General features: G+C 46.9%; 1 protein-coding gene across 1 annotated transcript in view; it reads left to right on the plus strand.

The window, feature by feature from the left end:
• MRPS9 (mitochondrial ribosomal protein S9) overlaps positions 1 to 16,604 on the plus strand; it is a 356,063-nt gene extending 339,459 nt beyond the window's left edge. Inside the window, exon 11 of the mRNA XM_085622604.1 lies at positions 16,108 to 16,604. Coding sequence (XP_085478730.1) covers positions 16,108 to 16,199 — 92 coding nt within the window. The 3' untranslated portion in view covers positions 16,200 to 16,604. The remainder of the gene's footprint in view (positions 1 to 16,107) is intronic.
• Positions 16,605 to 18,349: the final 1,745 nt, after the last annotated feature.

An 18,349-nucleotide genomic window follows, 5' to 3' on the forward strand; every position in this document is an offset into this window, starting at 1 on the left:
ATATGTGCCTTGATTATATATTAATCTTCGAGGTACGTAGATGTTTGTTGAATTAAGAATCATAAATCTATACCTTCCTCATTGCTTTTTACCTCCTCGATAATTTGGTCCTCAATATTTCTGACACCAAATTCTGTAGACTCGATATTTGTTTCCTCGATATCCTGTCAGACAACCACACAAAGTCGAGCCCCAAGAAGTAAGGAAGTTTGTGTCCTGCTTCACCTCCGCGCGCCCCCAGTGAGTTGGGAGTTTTCAAGTAGGGCATGAGTAAAGAGACTGGAGACATCACCATGCCCATGCATGTGAAAAGTGACTGCAAAATCAGAGTGAGGAGCAGTATCTGACGTGCACTTTGCCCTAGAGCACCACCGTATCTGTGGTAGCAGTAGAGGTGGGTGAGCCACTGAAAGCTCAAGCCTGAAGCTTGGCTCTGGCTCAGTTCGAATTCCTGTTGGAAACTCGAGCCCATAAGGAGCCAAGCTTACCTGTGAATTCTTCCTGCCTCTGTTCCTGTACCCTAGATGTGTCACTAGGGGCAGAGCTGCCGACTTTGAAACTGGGTGCGAGTCTCGTCTTTGGCTCAAAATCAAGTAATTCCAGGCAAATCACTTTAATCTCACCATGCTGTTGCATTGAAAGCAACCTTGTGTAATGTAACTGGTGCTCCTGTAAAGTGCTCCAATGCCTTCGGGTCGACTTCACACCACATAAAAATGCACAGGGAGGTACAAACAAATCCTCGACATAAGGAAAGACAAATATATACCAGTTTATACTAAGTAAAACCAGAAAACCTGGATAAATCGCGGCTACTGTGCTGTAATTTTGTTAAGTACATACTTTATTTCACCAAATCACTTTTTTCTTCATTGTTGCATATGAAAGCACTCGGATATGTGAGTTCAGAACGGCAGTTGTACAAAAAACCTATTGTGTGTCATTTAATAGGCCTCAATGCTGCTCAATAATAATCTGGGCCATGTATAGTGTTTACATGACAATTGTCGTGCTTCTTTTTTTAAACATAAACCATTAGTGCTCTATATTTTTAATAAGTACTTCTCAGTGCACTGCTATAACGTGATGTATTAGTGTGAAAGATTCACATGTTAAATACATTTTTTGGACTTTGAAGTGCCTTTATCATATTTCAGTTGATGTGATTTACATAGCAAACATTTTCAGGGCTCGGCTCGTGCACGGGACCTAAGATCCGAGCCAGACCTTTGACTTGGGTCTGGCTCGACTCTCCCTATAAATCTGTTCGCTGTAGGTAGAGGTGGCTGCAAGTCTTCCAGCCACCTATCATGTGTCGCCATCACTCCCTTGCAGCCATTGTTCTATACTCTGTAGGTGCTCTTGCAAGCAGCACTGAGAGGGCAGCTTAGAAGGGATGGAATCTGCCTTGTCCGTGTTGATGAAATCCTATGCAGGTTGACAGCAGTGAATTTCACAATGCAGTGCCATCACACTAAATGATGGGGCTCCCCTGCTGAGAGTGATGAGACTCCCACATCTCACAGATATCCATAGGTCTTTGGCTGAATGGGACCCTCTGTGATGAAGGGGCTGCAGGCGTCTGGGTTACACCCAGTGCTGCAAAATAGAGGGAACCCACTGGAACCGGGTCTCAGCAGTTATTGCTGGACCAGATCCCCAAGGAAACATACTAAATCTGGGCTGGTGATATAATTCAGCAGCACCCACACGTTACCGGCATTATGTTCAGAGCAGCAATCTGCAGGCTATTTTTACTTCCAACCAGGTCTAAAACAAAAGTCAGTTATCATCATGACTGGGAGCCAGCTGGAGTCTAACGCGTAGAGCCAAGGAAACAAAGGCACACAGCTTATCACTTCACAAGTATTTTAGAGAAACTATGACTTGGAGGCAGGTTTTTGACTTTGTTCAGCCCCCTATGTCAGAGATTTGCATGCACTGTATGAATCCAAGATTTATCTGTGTATATGGGTAAATAAACAAATAATGATTGTTAGAACTGGGGATCTCTAGTTGGCTGAGGCAGTTACCTTAGTCAAAATAAGGACCCTTGCTCCTAGTCAGGGAAAGGAGGGACACCCTCTTTGATAACCCCTGCTCACCCCCTGGTAGCTTGGCACGAGCAGCCAGGCTTATCTTCAAGGCAATGTGTAAAGTATTTGCAACTACACTCCCAGTGACACAGTGATAACACCACAAATGGACACCACACCGATGTATGAAAATAGCGGTATCTTTATCAAGAAGAAAAATACGGTAAGACCAAATGATAAAAATCCAACATATGCGTATTCGTAATATTTCACTTTGCCGGTTATTAGGCCAACAAACACTTCTAGGTTCTTGCAGTATTAATGAGCAGTTCACGATGTTCAAATGCAGTCCTAATGCAATGCTATGCAGTTCGTAATGTAGTTCGTATTGTCAGACTAATGCAGTTCGTAATGCAAGAATAATGCAATCCTCAATGCAAGTAATCAGGCAGTTCGTAATGCAAGAATAATGCAATCTTCAATGCAAGTAATCAGGCAGTTTGTAATGCAAGAATAATGCAATCCTCAATGCACGTAATCAGGCAGTTCATAATGCAAGTATAACGCACTCCTTAATGCACGTAATAAGGCAGTTCGTAATGCGAGAATAATTCAATCCTCAATACAAGTAATAAGACAGTTCGTAAGGCAGGAATAATACCAGGCCAATCGACGCGGGCACCACTAGACCCCAACCACAGACAACAGTCCTGAACTTCCGAGGGCGGACCCAGTACTGCCGGGCAGGTCCGGGCCGCTCGAGGACTCAGCGCATCGAACGCGATGCAGCGCGAGAGAGATGGGCACACAACCCTGTACTCCTCCTGCACGCCTCCCCAGGCCACACACGCTTGCGTCTCCCGTCCGGAGTCCAAGCCTTACCTGGGGGAGGCGCTTCCTTGCTCTCTCTCTCATCCCGCTTGCCAGACGTCCTGCTGGGCGCTCCCGATGATGATGCATCTCCGATGCAAGGCGAATTTGTAGCCGGACAGGTTACGGCGTTGTCTTCTCCATTGCTGACGATCTTGGGTAGATTCCTCTTGCGAACAACGATCACGATTACCTCGCGCTTCCTTGTCTTTACGAAATCCTTTAGCACGTTGCAGCTCGGGCCGGCAGCGGCAATCTTGATCCACAGCCTCAGATCCGATTACGGCTTGGGCCACAAATAGCTACACAGCAGCATGGACGATAGTTCATGCTGTGGGGGCACTGCAGTCACGGGGCACTTTCCAACCAGCACCACCGACCCCACGGCAGTCTCAGGCTGCACACACACAAAGCGTCGCTGAGACTCTGTTGGGCTTCGGGCCACACAGTCCCAGGGCAATGCTTACGATGGTCTCAGGCTGCAAAAAGCACACGCACACAGCGTCGCTGAGACACACTTGGAAACTTTGATGTTCCTGAGTTTCTACAACAGCGAGCCAGCACTCCTCGGGCCCTTGGAGACAAAGTTACTTTGGGACACAGCACACAGCAAAGTCCTTTCAAGCAGGGAGACACAGCACACAGCAAATTGCAGGCCAGCCCCAGAACACAATCAATCAATCAATCAATGTACTTGGGGTGGGGGGGTGGGTGCCGCTACTGCTCGAAGAGCTAGGTCTTGAGGAGTCTTCTGAAGGCGAGTAGGTCTTGGGTCTGTCGTAGGCGGGTTGGGAGGGTGTTCCAGGTTTTGGCGGTGAGGTAAGAGAAGGATCTGCCGCCGGCGGTCGTACGTTGGATGCGGGGGACATCTGCGAGGGCGGGGTTGGCGGAGCGGAGCTGGCGGGTGGGTGTGTAGAAGCTGAGTCTGCTGTTCAGGTAGGCTGGTCCGGCGTTGTGGAGTGCTTTGTGTGTGTGGGTGAGGAGCTTGAAGGTGATCCTCTTGTCGATGGGGAGCCAGTGCAGGTCTCTCAGGACTGGGGTGATGTGGCTACGGCGGGGGGCGTTGACGATCAGTCTGGCGGAGGCGTTTTGGATGCGTTGTAGCCGCCGTTGGTGTTTGGCTGGGATTCCTGTGTAGAGTGCGTTGCCGTAGTCCAGTCTGCTGCTGACTAGGGCCTGTGTCACTGTTCTTCTTGTTTCGGTCGGGATCCATTTGTAGATCCGGCGGAGCATGCGTAGAGTGTTGTAGCAGGAGGAGGAGACGGCGTTGACTTGCTTGGACATGGAGAGGGAGGAGTCGAGGATGAATCCTAGGTTGCGTGCGTGGTCAGTTCTTCTCTTCAGTCTCTTGAGCTGTTCTTCCTTGTCAGAGATTCCTCTTGACCACAAAGTAGTTTCAATCCTTTTCAGTCTTGATCAGTCCAAAGTTCAGGGGTTTCAGCTCTCATAGTTATACCCCTAAATGTCTTTGAAGTCTTTGTGTTCAGAGGGCACTGACCCCTGTCCAAACCAGCTTTGGGTGTCCTCCTGCCAGTGGCCCCTTCTTCCTTTGATAGTGGGGGTCTGGTTCCTCAGACTCTCAGCAGGAAGTGGAGCCATTCTTTTATGGTAGCAGTCCAGGCCTCTTCACATCCAGGGAGCTACTCCTCCCCCCTACACTCCAGATGCAGGTCAGCCTGTTGCTGTCTCACCTACTCCTTCCCCGGGTCAAGACACTTCCCAGATCCTATCACATTCAAATCCAGACAGTCAAACCACAACCAGGCAGAGACACACACAATTGTTAGAATAAAAAAACAGCCACTTCTAAAAGCGTGGTTTCTAAACACACAATTCAAAAACCACCTTCACAGAAAGATGTTTCTGATGGATACATCTGCCAGTGGATTCCTTACCTTGTAAATATCCCCTGCGCCAGCATTCCACGGAATTTTTTCCCCAGCTCTCCACGCCGACGTGGACGTCTTAATTCCGCTCGCGACTTCGTATGACGTCACCGGAGCCATAAGAGAGCCATGTCGGCGTGATGACGTCAGTTCCCTTTTTTCCGCGCTGTCGACGCGTAACGGTTTTCCAGCACTCTCCTTGATTGTAGAGTTATTTTGTAGTTACCTTATGGGTTACTGTTTCTAAAGTACTCATGTCTTCGTCGAGGAAGTCAGGTTTTAAGCCGTGTAGGGAATGTGGGGGTCACATGTTCATCACTGACCCCCATGAAGATTGTTTATGGTGTCTGTCGTCGGATCACGACGTGGAAGACTGTTCCTGTTGCAGGAAAATGAACTCTAAGGCTCTAAAGGAAAGGGAAGCGAATCTGTTCATGGCCAAGGTGAAGAAGAAGGGCAGAGGTCGAAAACGAGATAAGTCGAAGCCGTCGACTTCGCACTCGTCGAAGTCGAGAAGACACAAGAAAAAGAGGAAGCATGACTCTCGGCACCGGTGGACGAAGAGTAGGGCTTCGAGGTTGCCTTCACCTAGACATCGCAGTAAGGACTTGGTCTCTCCTTCGCCCTCTCCTCGTGTCTCTCCGGAGAAGTCTCCTTCGCCAAAGATAACTCTGGCGCAGTCTCCGGCGCCGATGGATTCTCCAGCTTCCGACGCCGAGCCTGATCAGGTTGCTGAACTTTCTCCTGTGCCTGAAGGTGAATCAGTGGATCCAGTAGAGGATCCGTCGGCTCCGGCTCCAGCTACTCCTCGACTGGATACAGGTTCGAATCCATACCCACATTTCCCGACTCCGGGCGCGGATCCGTCGCATTTTTTGAATGCTATGTATCGAGTTTTTCAAAGAGCAGCCTTCCCATCTGGTGCACCTTCAGGTCCCGTGGGTCCAATGGCGTTCAGTTTGGGTGTGCCACAACACTATGCTCAGGCACCATTTATGCCCTTCATGCCGATGGCGTCGTCATGGCAGTTCCCGGCCTCGTCTGGATCGCGTGCCTTCGTCGGAGCCTCCCTCGCCGCTGGCGCCGACTCCAGCTGCGCCACGTGTGACGCCACCGACTCCATCGGCGCAGCAGACTCCGCGGACGGCGCCGCCGACGCCGTGTCCACGGATCCGCTCTCGAAGAGAGGCTCAGAGGCTTATAGAGGAGGAGCAGTATCGAGCAGATGAAGTGGAGGAAGGTGAATTGGGTGACTCAACGGATGAGTTTGAAGGTATTCAGGAGACAAGTGGATTGGACACCACTCCTGAGTGGGAACTTTCTTCTTCCAGATCTTCTCCACCTCAAGAGTTGGCTCCTTACCATTTGGTGATAAAGAAGGCCGCGGAGCTTTTGGACTTACAGTTGCCTTCTGCGGAATATAAGCCGAACTTATTGACTGAGGTTCTTCATTCGCCTTCCTCTATTGTCGAGCCTCTGTTGCCTTTTAATGAGGCTATCTTAGATCCTATTATGGATGTTTGGCGCAAGCCACTTTCTTCGCCTTCTGTTTCTAGGACTGTGGCTAGAAGATATAAGGTGGCTCCAGGGGATCCGAGCTTCCTTTCCTCTCATCCTTCTCCAGAGAGTTTGGTAGTACAAGCATCCTGCTCCAAACAATCTTGGGGGGGCTTTTCCGCAAGCGCCAGCTGACAGGGACTCAAAGAAGATTGAGCAGTCAGGTAAAAAGGTTTCTCATCAGCTAGCATGGCACTAAAGTCAACTAATGCCACTTTTTTGTTGGGCCGCTACATTCATGCCTTGATGGACTCTGTAAAACAGTTGGCTCCCAAATTGCCTGATGAGGAGAAGGGTTCTTTTATGGAGGTTATTTCTGACACTTAAGCTGCAGCTAGGCAAGTTATTCAGTCAGGCCTAGATACGGCTGATTCTGTGGCCAGAGTTATGGGTTCTTCGATAGTTACTAGAAGGAAGGCTTGGCTCCGCTCTTCTGGATTTTCATCTGATGTTCAGGCCACTCTGGTTGACTTACCCTTTGATGGGGAAAAGCTTTTTAGAGGGAAAGCGGATTCTGCCTTGCAGAGGTTCATAGATAGCAGAGCTACTGCGAAGTCATTAGGTTTTCAGACAGTCAAAAGGTTTTGGCTTCAAAAAGTATAGGGGTTTTGGGAGGTCTTCCTTTCGCTCCTTCTGTCAACCTCAACAGCAGCAGCAGCAACAAAATCCTCTCTATAGGTCGGCGTGGTTCTGGCCGCAATCCCTCCTCCTCCTCAGCCTCCTCTGCTCCCAATGATGCTACAGGGAAGCAGCCCTAGATCCCCCATCCTGGATAATGTAGGGCCTGTTGGGGGTCGGGTGTCCCACTTTCTGCAAGGTTGGAAATTGGTCACGACGGACCTTTGGGTTTTAAACCTTGAGGAGAATGGGTACGCCCTTCCTTTTCGGGAATTTCCTACCCCTTACCCGCCTTGCCAAGGTTTTTGCTCAGAGGACCATCTTCTTCTTCTGCAGAAGGAGGTTCTTGCATTGCTTCAAAAAGGTGCGATAGAGGTGGTTCCGGAGCAGGAAAGTGGTCAGGGATGCTACTCCAGGTATTTCCTGATTCCCAAAAAGGATGGCAGATTGCTTCCAATTCTGGACCTCAGAGTCTTGAACTTTTACCTGAAGCAGGAGAAATTCAAGATGCTAAGGTTCTTCAGGCGTTTTTTTTTTTTTTTTTGCAGAGTTTTATATAGCGCGAACTTGACCGGAATCCAATCAGGTATCAGAGCGCCTTACATAGCACCAGTTACGTTACATGAGGACACACATTCATTTTTTTCTTGTTCGGCACGGGGTGATTAAGTGATTTGCCCAGAATCACAGGATGTTCAGCGTCATTACCGAGACTCAAACCCAGTTCCCCAGGTCCGAGGTTGAGCGCCCTAGCCGTTAGGCCAACTCCTCTCCCCTGTTGCTCTAGATGAACCCTGTGCAAGTCACAAAATGAGCGAGACTGACCCTCACCTCTAGCAATCAACAAACAGAGACAACAAGACCCAAATGCAGTAGGGAAAACAAATTGGAGGAGCTAAGAACTGACAAACAACCAGATGGTCCAAAACTAGACCCATCATGCAAAGACAATGAGGATTGGTACGGATGGGAAAATAAAAAGAACCGTAGCTTCGGAGTAGCTAGGCCAGAGCGTGGGAATAAGTGGCTAGGGGGAGCGCAGAGAGACAGCACCTACAAAATCACCCAACGCAATATAAATCGGGGGAGCATACTAACTGGCATCACATATAGGATAACTAGTACCCCAAATATTCAGGCTGGAAAGTGTTCATGACAAACATCCCAAAGCTTAGTCTCTACTCATTTAGGGAGCATGAAGAGTCGCTGAAAAATAAAGTTATACACTGGATCCGACACAAGCGTGACTGTCTATCTGTAACACACTCTTATCTATTGGCGGTGGAGCGTTTATCTAGTAAAAAAGTAGCCCTTGATACCATACTCCTTACACTAAGAACAAAAAACATAGCTGATGGCCTAGTAGAACTTGATCTGAGAACAGGACCACTTTCAAGTAGCCCGGTGAGATTCAGACTACACAACCCCGTGGCATATTAGAAGGGAGTCACCAAAAATCTGCCAACCGCAGATCATTATCCAATTTTGATCCTTCGTATAAAAACTTGAAGGAGTCGATTTGCAGGATGTGTATTTCCACATCCCCATTCTGAAGTCACACAGGAAGTATCTCAGTTTTACGGTTGGGTCGCAACACTACCAGTTTGCGGTTCTCCCGTTTGGTCTTACTACTGCACCTCGAGTCTTCACCAAGGTGATGACGGTGGTGGCTGCCCATCTCAGGAGGTCGGGGATTCCGGTTTTCCCCTACCTGGACGACTGGCTACTGAAAGCAGAGTCGCCAGAGATGGTGCAACATCATCTGCAAGTAACATCTCATCTATTGTTCAACTTGGGTTTTTCAATCAGTGTGCCCAAATCTCACCTGGTGCCCTCTCAGCGCAACCTGTTCATAGGGGCTGTACTGGACGCTACTTTGTGTCAAGCATTTCCTCCTCCTCATAGAATTCTCGACATTCAGTAGATGATCTCTTTATTCCACAATGGAGCGGTTGTTCCAGTTCTGAAGGTCCTTCGTCTGCTTGGTCTGTTCGCCTCCTATATTCTGTTGGTCAGCCATGCATGCTGGCATATGAGGGCGCTCCAGTGGTGTCTCCGCAGGCAGTTGTATCAGCACAACGGAGATCTCAGGGAGTCAATCAGAATCTCCAGAGAAGCTGCAGCGGATCTGTCTTGGTGGAGCGTGGAGGGCAATCTGTCTCAAGGAAAGCCCTTTCATCTTCCTCCAACAGTGGCCACAGTGATAACGGATGCCTCCACCCTAGGGTGGGGTGCTCATCTGGGGGATCTGAAGATCAATGGCCTTTGGTCTCCAGAGGAAAGATTGTCTCATATCAATCTTCTAGAATTGTGGGCGATACATTTGGCGCTCAAGGCCTTTCTCCATTCCCTTCGCGGTCATTTAGTTCAAGTCCTGACGGACAGCACTACCGCGATGTGGTATGTCAACAAGCAGGGAGGAGTAGGGTCGTACCGTCTCTGCAGAGAGGCTTTGCGACTCTGGACCTGGGCTCAGGACCATCGGATTTGCTTGATGGTGAATCATCTGGCCGGGGTGCTGAACGTAAGTGTGGACAGTCTCAGTCGACAGTTTTCCGCCGACCATGAGTGGAGGCTTCATCCAGAGGTAGTTCAGCACATCTTCCAGACGTGGGGGACTCCTCGGGTGGACCTGTTTGCCACTCAAGAGAACGCGCATTGCCTGTCACTCTGCAGTCTCCAGTTTCCGATGCAGGGGGCGTTGGGGGACACGTTTCAGTTGAGTTGGGGTTCACAACTCCTTTATGCGTTCCCTCCCATACCCTTGATTCCTCGGGTTCTGAGGAAGATTCGCCAAGACCGGGCCCAAGTTATGTTGATCGCCCCGGATTGGCCAAGAAGGGTGTGGTACACAGATCTACTTCACCTCTCATTGCACCCTCCGCTCCGTCTCCCTCTCAGGGCAGATCTCCTTTCACAGTCGGAGGGTCAGGTTCTACACCCCCACCTCCAGAGCCTGCACCTTCATGCCTGGAGATTGAACGGGGCAACCTGAGTTCCTTCTCTCTCCCGCCGGACGTAGTGGATGTTATATTATCATCCAGGCGACACTCCACTAAGTCAATTTATTCCTTTAGATGGTCTAAGTTTGTAAAATGGTGTGGAGAGAGATCCATTGACCCTTTGAAAGCCCTTCTTTCTAATGTGCTTCAGTTTGCTCTTTCCTTGGCTCAGCAGGGTTGTGCTGTGGCCACGGTTAAGGGCTATTTATCAGCCTTATCAGCTTTTCTGTGTCTTCCAGATCAGTCGTCGTTATTTAAATCTTCTATTGTTTTAAGATTTATCAAAGGTCTTACTAATAGGCTTCCACCTACTCCTTTTGTAATGCCACAGTGGGACCTTAATCTTGTTTTAACTTTTTTGATGGTGTCCCCTTTTGAACCCCTTCATAGCTGCCCTTTGAGGCTATTGTCTTTTAAAACGGTCTTTCTTGTAGCCATAACCTCGGCAAGGAGGGTGAGTGAGCTTCAAGCTCTTAGTTCAAAACCCCCGTTTTTATCCTTACATGCTGAAAGGATGGTCCTCAGGACCAGGGCTGCTTTCCTTCCCTCCCTTTCATCTGGGGCAGTCCATTACTCTCCCTGTGTTTTATCCTCCCCCTCACCCTTCCAAGGAGCAGGAGAGACTTCACCGCTTGGACCCTAAAAGAGCAGTGAGCTTTTATTGGGACAGAACAAAAGATTTTCGTTAGGAAGATCAGCTCTTCGTGGGCTATATTGGACACTCAAAAGGCAAGGCTGTACACAAGCGCACTCTGTCCAGGTGGATCATCCTAACCATCAAGATCTGCTACGCCCTTGCTGGTAAGGTTCCTCCTGAGGGTATTAGAGCTCATTCTACTAGAGCTAAGTCTTGCACCTCTGCTTTGGCCAGGGGTGTTCCAGTTGCAGACATTTGTAAGGCCGCAACTTGGGCCTCCCTCCATACTTTCGCAAAGCATTATTGCTTAGACTCTGAGATGAGGAGGGAGGGCCATTTTGCGTGCTCTGCCTTGCAAACTTTTTGGTATAGTAAGGTGGACACCCTCCTCCGGGAGTGGGACTGCTGTGGGAATCTATTCACAAGGTGAGGAATCCACTGGCAGATGTATCCATCAGAAGAACAAGTTACTTACCTTCGGTAACGCTTTTTCTGGTGGATATAGTATCTGCCAGTGGATTCCTCATTGACCCACCCACCTCCCCGCTGTCCACCTTTGTATACCTAAAAAGATTCCTTTTTTGGCTGGTTGTTTATTCATTGTATTTTCTATTTAGTACATTTATAGGAAATGCGGTTGGTTTTTAGCTTTCCTCTTTGACTTTGTGCTGTATATATTGGTTCAAATGTTGTTCTCTATGTATACTTGAGTCTGTGTCAGTCCACCTGTTTGGCTCGGAGGCATGGAAAAAATGGGTGGAACTGACGTCATCACGCCGACGTGGCTCTCTTATGGCTCCAGTGACGTCATACGGAGTCGCGAGCGGAGCCGTGGATTTATGACGTCCACGTCGGCGTGGAGAGCTGGGGAAAAAATTCAGTGGAATGCTGGCGCAGGGGATATTCACAAGGTGAGGAATCTACAGACAGATACTGTATCAACCAGAAAAAGCGTTACCGAAGGTAAGTAACTTGTTCGTTATTAAATTGTGAGTTCAGGCATACTAAACTTCACCTCTCCATCTTAAACCTATGGGAAGATAGGCTGGAAACATATTACACAGCCTTCCCCATTCTGTCCTATGGGCAAGATGGCCTTGCAACAGTGAAAAACGAAATGGAGAATATTTTACTGTCAGGATATGGTACTCACCTGAGTACATGCCCTACCTTTCACAGACACTGCACCCTGCACCTTGGGCCTACCATAGCGGTGTCTGATGTGCATGAAAAGGGAAGGGTAAGGCCTGGCAAGTGGGTGCACTTGTCAGGACAACATGGCAGTTAGCAAACTGCGCGCAGGCAATTCAGTGGCAGACCTGAGTTCTCTCTTTAGGGCTACTTGTGTGGGTGGCATAATTAGTGCTGCAGGCCCACGAGTAGCATTTGCATTACCAGCCCTGGCACACATAGTGCACTTTACATGGGCCCTTACTAGTAAGGCAAACATACCAATTATGGACCACCAATTACCATAACACTTTATACAGGGAGCACTTGCACGTTGACACTGATCAGCAGTGGCAAAGTGCCCAAAGCATCTAAGTTGGCAACACCATGTCAGAAAAAAGGACTAGGGGGGAAAGCAATAAGTTTAGGTAACTTTAGCCAAAAAGGGCCAAGTCCAACAATGATTTAAAGGCACCTATATTTTTATTAAATATTTTATAGCGCTACTCTTCCCAGCGTAGGGTGTCAGAGTACTTTACATCACTCACAATGGAGCAATAAATCATACAAGAGTGTAAATAAGTGTAGAGGAAATGTAATATGAGACAATGAGTGTTATACGGTGTAGGAATCACATAGCGTCCATACTTGTAGACATTATATGTTAAGAGTGAATGGTCGGGAGAAACACAAAATCAGGATATAGGAGGTAGCAAAGTGATTGTGGTTGTCTGTACTAAAAATACTGTATTACTTCCCAAAGGAACCCTTCTTTGTAATCTTTGAGTAACAACAGATTGAGAAGGAAATAATAAGGATCTAAACCCATGACTTACAGTTTGCATGCAGCTTATTGATGCCAAGAAACAGATCACTGTGCTATGTTAGAAGGGCCTCAACTGATGAACTGGAAGTAAAAAAATGATCTCAGTGTCATAAGCAGTAATCCACTTACCTATTTACAGAAAATAAAAATCTGTGATCTGCATGTTACATGATGTGCTTTGCAGCAGGCACATTAACCCTCTGTGCTGCTTTATGAATCAAAACTGTGACTGGACAAAACACTGGACGTTACAACCACTTGAGTTCTCTTACCATACCCCCAGGATATCACGAGGTCATGAATTGCAAAAAGATGCAAGATCAGCACTTGTGTAAAAAAAAAAGAAAAAATCCTGTGATTTTGCCAAAATTGCCTGCACAATTGGAGAAGAAAATGGACTCTCTCTTTTCTGGCTCTGAGCCAGTAAAAGGAGGGTGAGTAGCAGGCAGCAAATGTGTTAAATTCCCCTGCCACCTGCCTCTGAACTGCACAGAGCCCCTTCCTGTGCAATTAGCCTGTGGCCCGTCGCCAGTTTTTCTGCCCCCACCCCAAACCTCAAAGGAAGGCACGTTGTCTGATGCCAGAAAGAGCAGGTTTCATATTGCAAAATAAAGGCCAATTTTGAGAATTTGGGCTGCAAATTTTGCTGCAAAATTTTCCACCAAAGTCTCAAAATCCTGGGGGAGTTTATCTTATTGCTATTATAATCTCATCAAAATTGCTGGGCATACAAAGATCCGTGCTGCAGGTGTCTTAACTCTGTAGGATATTTTAAAGTGCAGTCTTTGTGGCCAACTAAGTAAGCTAGAACATATTTACTGTCATATTTTTAATTCTTGTCAATTTCTTTACAGCAGATTTTTAAAAATAAATGTATAGGTTGACTGGCTGACCCTGCTTTTCAAGCTGCGTCCCTAGTGAATACCCCCCTTTTCCTATGCCATACCTTAACACCCAATTTATGGGTTCTCGGAGTAAATTATATTCAATTTCAGCACTGCTTACACCCCTGGCATGGTGGTCGTCTGGTGCACGGAGTTGGACTCCTCCGAGTCATGCAGTGAATGAAACTTGCATAAATGACAGCACAGCCTCCTTAATGACTTTTGGTGGATCAGTCATATTGGATTGTAGCTTAGCAATTTTAATGTTGTGTAGGGAAGGCAGATAGGGTTGCAATGATCACAGTTCAGTTTTGCATGGAAGACGTCTGCTGTAATCCAAAAAAACACTGCCTCCAGTCTCTTAGATTGCCAAAGCCAATCATGTGCACTGTTGCTGCTACCACTAAGAAAGCTCCGGTTGGAGTAGGTGGCAACCTTCACAATAGCTTTTTTCCAAATCACTTCTTAAAAGAGCTCCTAGTATTGTGTTTGGTATCAGCATGGCAGGAGCCACAGAAGGCTTAGCCGGATATTTCTGGGACTGTTCCTCACATTAGCAAGGAGATGAGCAAGGACCGCAAAGTAGAGGTTTCCCAACCAGGCAAATGGCAGCCTGACACTCTGCTTCAGTCACATTTGTCGTCTGTCAGTTGTATGGGCGAGGTCTCAGTTCTGCAGAACGTCCAGTAGGACAGCGTCATTTTAGCAACTCTACATTCTTTAAACAGTCAGGAGTGTGTTGTGTTGCTCGAATATGAATTTACCTTGAAAAAACAAAGACAAGAGGCGGTTGGTAAAACAGGAACAGTTGGTTTAATTAAACCCAGGGAATCGCACTACTGATGGCCTCCACACAAATCCTATTTTTGCACACTTCTCTAGACCTTCTAAGATGGCACCCAGAATGACTCCCATCATGGCCACCATCCATCCCCTTTATCCTCCACTCCACCTTAATGGGTTGACTCACCAGTCTTCAGCTCCCTTGGCGGTACTCCGCCGCCCCCTGCGCGCACCTTCTTAAACCAGAATCATGACGGGACCATTACCACCCGGGTCCGGCAGTGCGGGGTAGGTCACACGTCTATTGGACGCAGTTCTCTGGTGAGTAAAACGCCCCCCTCCGTTGGTTTGGAGTCACTCTGTTTACGTCCTGTTGGTACGAGGACACTCGTAAGGTTTTGGCCTCGGCGCCGATTTCAGGCGCCAGCAGTTTTCCACGTATTTGGGTGCAAACTCCTTTGGCCCCTCCTCGAGTTGGTCTCTCAGGTGCTCCGCCAGTCGGGAGTGCGGTGTGGCTTCCTCCCTTCGTGGGTTGCTGTCCGCCTTGCCAGCTAGCGGGCCTTATTGACTTGCTCCCTCGGGGGTGACCGCGAGCTACATCTACCCAGCCGCGGCACTGACTCAGGGCTGCCTCACTTCTGCCTCTCGCTACTCACGGAGGCCGATAACTGCACTACTGGCAACAGCGTGCTTTTGCCATGCGCTTTACTTTCAGCCTGATTGATTTTATTATATTTTACCCCTGAACCTTCACGCACTGCTTCTAGGACACCGATACCTTTCCGTTACCGTCACCTGCCGCGATCTGAAGGGGCCAGTTGATACTGATATTGCACTACTTTAGTTGCCTGTATCATCTATGGCGTTTAGACACTAGCTTTATGCTTTTCCTGTCCCCGAAAGGCAGCATAAGCGCTACTCTAAAACATGATCTACTCATGAATGTTTCAGCTGAAAAATGTCTCTTTTTGCCATCATTTTCTCAAACCCTGTCCTTAACCCTTAAGAACAGACAGGCTTGCTCAGCACATGGAAGTACTGGCATATTTACTAAGTCTCCATGAAGAGCCTGTGCTTTGTAGCCATTGTACGTGAAAAAGTGTGCCGTAAAAACACCATTTTGGCCCATTTTGTTTAAAAAATGTGTCTGGGTGGATGAGCTCAGCTTTTTGTGGTTCGGGCTGGTATTTGCAGCCCCACTTTTATTGATCATATGCCACCAGTAGCTAATGAGCCAGCATCGCTTATGTCTCGGAAAATATCTGGTGAGGGTTCTATGGATGGCTTGTACGGAGAGTGTAATATAAAAAAAAAAAAATTGCGTTTTTTTACCTGATATTAAACCGGACCCTGAATTTTCATGTGGCTGTTCTTTACGGAGAGCTTGTGCAAGCCGTCCTAGAACTGAAAATAATAACTCATACCTGCCAACTTGAAGAACAATCTCACCGTGTGAGGGGCGGGGCCTCGCACCGAGAAGCAGCACAAGGCACTTTTGAACCCAACCCTGCCCCCAAACCCCCTCTTCCTAAAATAAAAACAAAAAAGGCTTGCTGAGACTGGTGCCATCCTGGGGTGTTTGCAAATCCCTTAATGGGCATCGGCAGTTCAAAGCCTCGGAAAACGAGCTGGAAAACCACTGTTTACAGTGTTCTTCAGCTTGTTTTCCCTACCACAGTGTGATATTGGCTCTCACCAGGAGACCGTATGATGGGAGCCGATATTGTGTGTCACACGGTGGCACCGTGTGAGTCGGCAGATATGTTAGCTTAAAATGAAATATGTTCTACTTTGTTTAGTTGCTTTCTTTAAAAATATGTTTCTGTTTTCGTTCGCAGCTGGACTACTCACAGTGGACCCACGGGTAAAGGAACGCAAGAAGCCTGGCCAAGAGGGAGCCCGCAGAAAATTCACTTGGAAGAAACGTTAAAACAGGCTGATCGCACAAGAAATGGAAACTCTCTATGCATCTTCTTAGCCTTTTAGGTCGGAACACTGACGATGCAGATTGCTCAAAATACAAACCAGTGGTCAATTATGGTCAACGTTACTGGTGGGCATTCTGATCAAGACATTCGCACAGCTTCTCCTTTGTTATGATGTCATGTTAGTGCATCGCCCACTATCAAAGGGCTAAACAACGCAAGTCTGCCCCTTCAATGTGGATCTAAGTTCTATATTTTCTGCCATTAAATTGTATCTCCGACACTTTGATGGTATACCATTAATGTTGTGGAAACAATTGTTTGTTGTTATTGAACCAAAGCGAATTACATTATATTTTATGTGTGCTTCTTTTTGCTAATAAAACAAAATTATCTCCTTGTTCATATTGCATAGACTCCGAATAATTTCTTTTTAGGTTTCGCCTGCACAGCGCTCGCACTGTGCTTGAGAAATCAATGGTTTTTAATATAAACTTAAACCGGACTTACATCCTGCCTCCTCTATTTCCTGGCTTCCCATTGCTTCCTGTGCGTGCCACTTACCTTTCCTCCATTTTTATTGGCTGCAGTATATTTTCCTGCATTTACCAATGATTGTTCCTCGTCTGCTTCTCTTATCAGTTTCCCGTAGCAGAAATACTGTTAACATCTGTTTTGGGGGAATGATATTTTCATAAAGTTTTGCTTTTTACTCTTGCAGTATATTTATATAACAATTTATCACCCTGAGATATTAAGTGATTTGATTAAAATCACGGGATGTTGGCAGTGCTGCCAAGACTGTAACCGGGGTACGCAGCTCTCGAGTCAGCAGCTCTGGCCACTGTGCCACATCCTCTCCACTCCCATGTTATCTGTCCGGGAGCTCTTTCCTTCTCCGAGAAGATGATTGATGAAAACAGCTCTTAATTCATTACATAGGCGAAACCAAAGCATTACCAATGCTTGTTTAGTTTTAAAATTAGGCAACTAGAATGGCTGTTGTGTCGAACATTTTTCAAGGTCTTCAGTATATAATAACTATGGGTCAAATTTGCAACTGTGTCAAAGTGCACACACTTGAGTACTTAGTCACCGAACAGACCCCTAGGCTTTATTTGTAACATTATTTTAGTAACTTACTACACAGTGAAAATTCTTCAGGGCTCGTCCAAAGCACTTCCAGCTGGTCTTTCGTGACTGCTGTTCCTCCTTCCAATGTTGTATTGAATCCATTTAAAGACCAACGATGTAATCAGTATGTTAAACCTCCTCTAAAACTTTTTTTGTTGTGTCTTCTAGATCAAATGGTAACCAGTTTAACAACCCACTCGTTAGTAGTCATCACCCTTACCTTATAATTTGGCTTTATGCTATTAAAAAATGTTTCTCATGGTGACCTTCTACATGATACTAAGTGCGGCAAATGCCATGGGATGGCCAGTCACGCCTGTTTGAGTGGCACAGTGTTATTTCATCAGTGAGTGTCTCTTTCCTTTCAATTGAACCCTTTACCTGCTCCATCTTTCCCTCCTTCTAGACATTGAACTTTAACAGCCATCCTTTTTGTGGGCCCAAGTGTTCGCGCTCTTCTCTATTGATGTCTCATTTGTTGCTGTCTCTGTATTATAGATATTTAAACAATTTGCACCATTTTTGCTCCCCAGAAACACTCATATTGTGAAAGGCAAATTTATCACATATGGCCAAATTTAAGACCGCTCCCTTGTATCTTCAGAACATGGCGTTTTTCAGGCTTTTATTGTCCTTTGAATTTTCAGTTGAATATGAATAAGGCTTAAATAAAGCAATAGAGCTCTAATCAATTGCATGTAACTATAGGAAATGGACATAATATTCAGTTCTGCACCCTCCTACTGCCATTAGGATTTTAAAATAATGGGTGCATTTGGTACGAATGGATATTGTATCTTAACCATTTTGCTCCTCTGCTAATGCTTGGTACGTTTTTGGCTCTGATAGTGTTACACACTGTACGCCAATATTTACTAACTGTGAATCCAACATTGCTCTTGCAGTGTGCAGTGGAGCCTTTTCCCGGCTATTCCACATGGGCCCCAGTGAAATCCTTCCCTAGGTTTTTCACACATGCCACCGTATGGCCATCTGAACATCATTCCACACAAGCCGCAAT

This window comes from Triturus cristatus, chromosome 8 (genome assembly GCF_964204655.1).
Source record: "Triturus cristatus chromosome 8, aTriCri1.1, whole genome shotgun sequence".
NCBI classification, from domain to species: domain Eukaryota; kingdom Metazoa; phylum Chordata; class Amphibia; order Caudata; family Salamandridae; genus Triturus; species Triturus cristatus.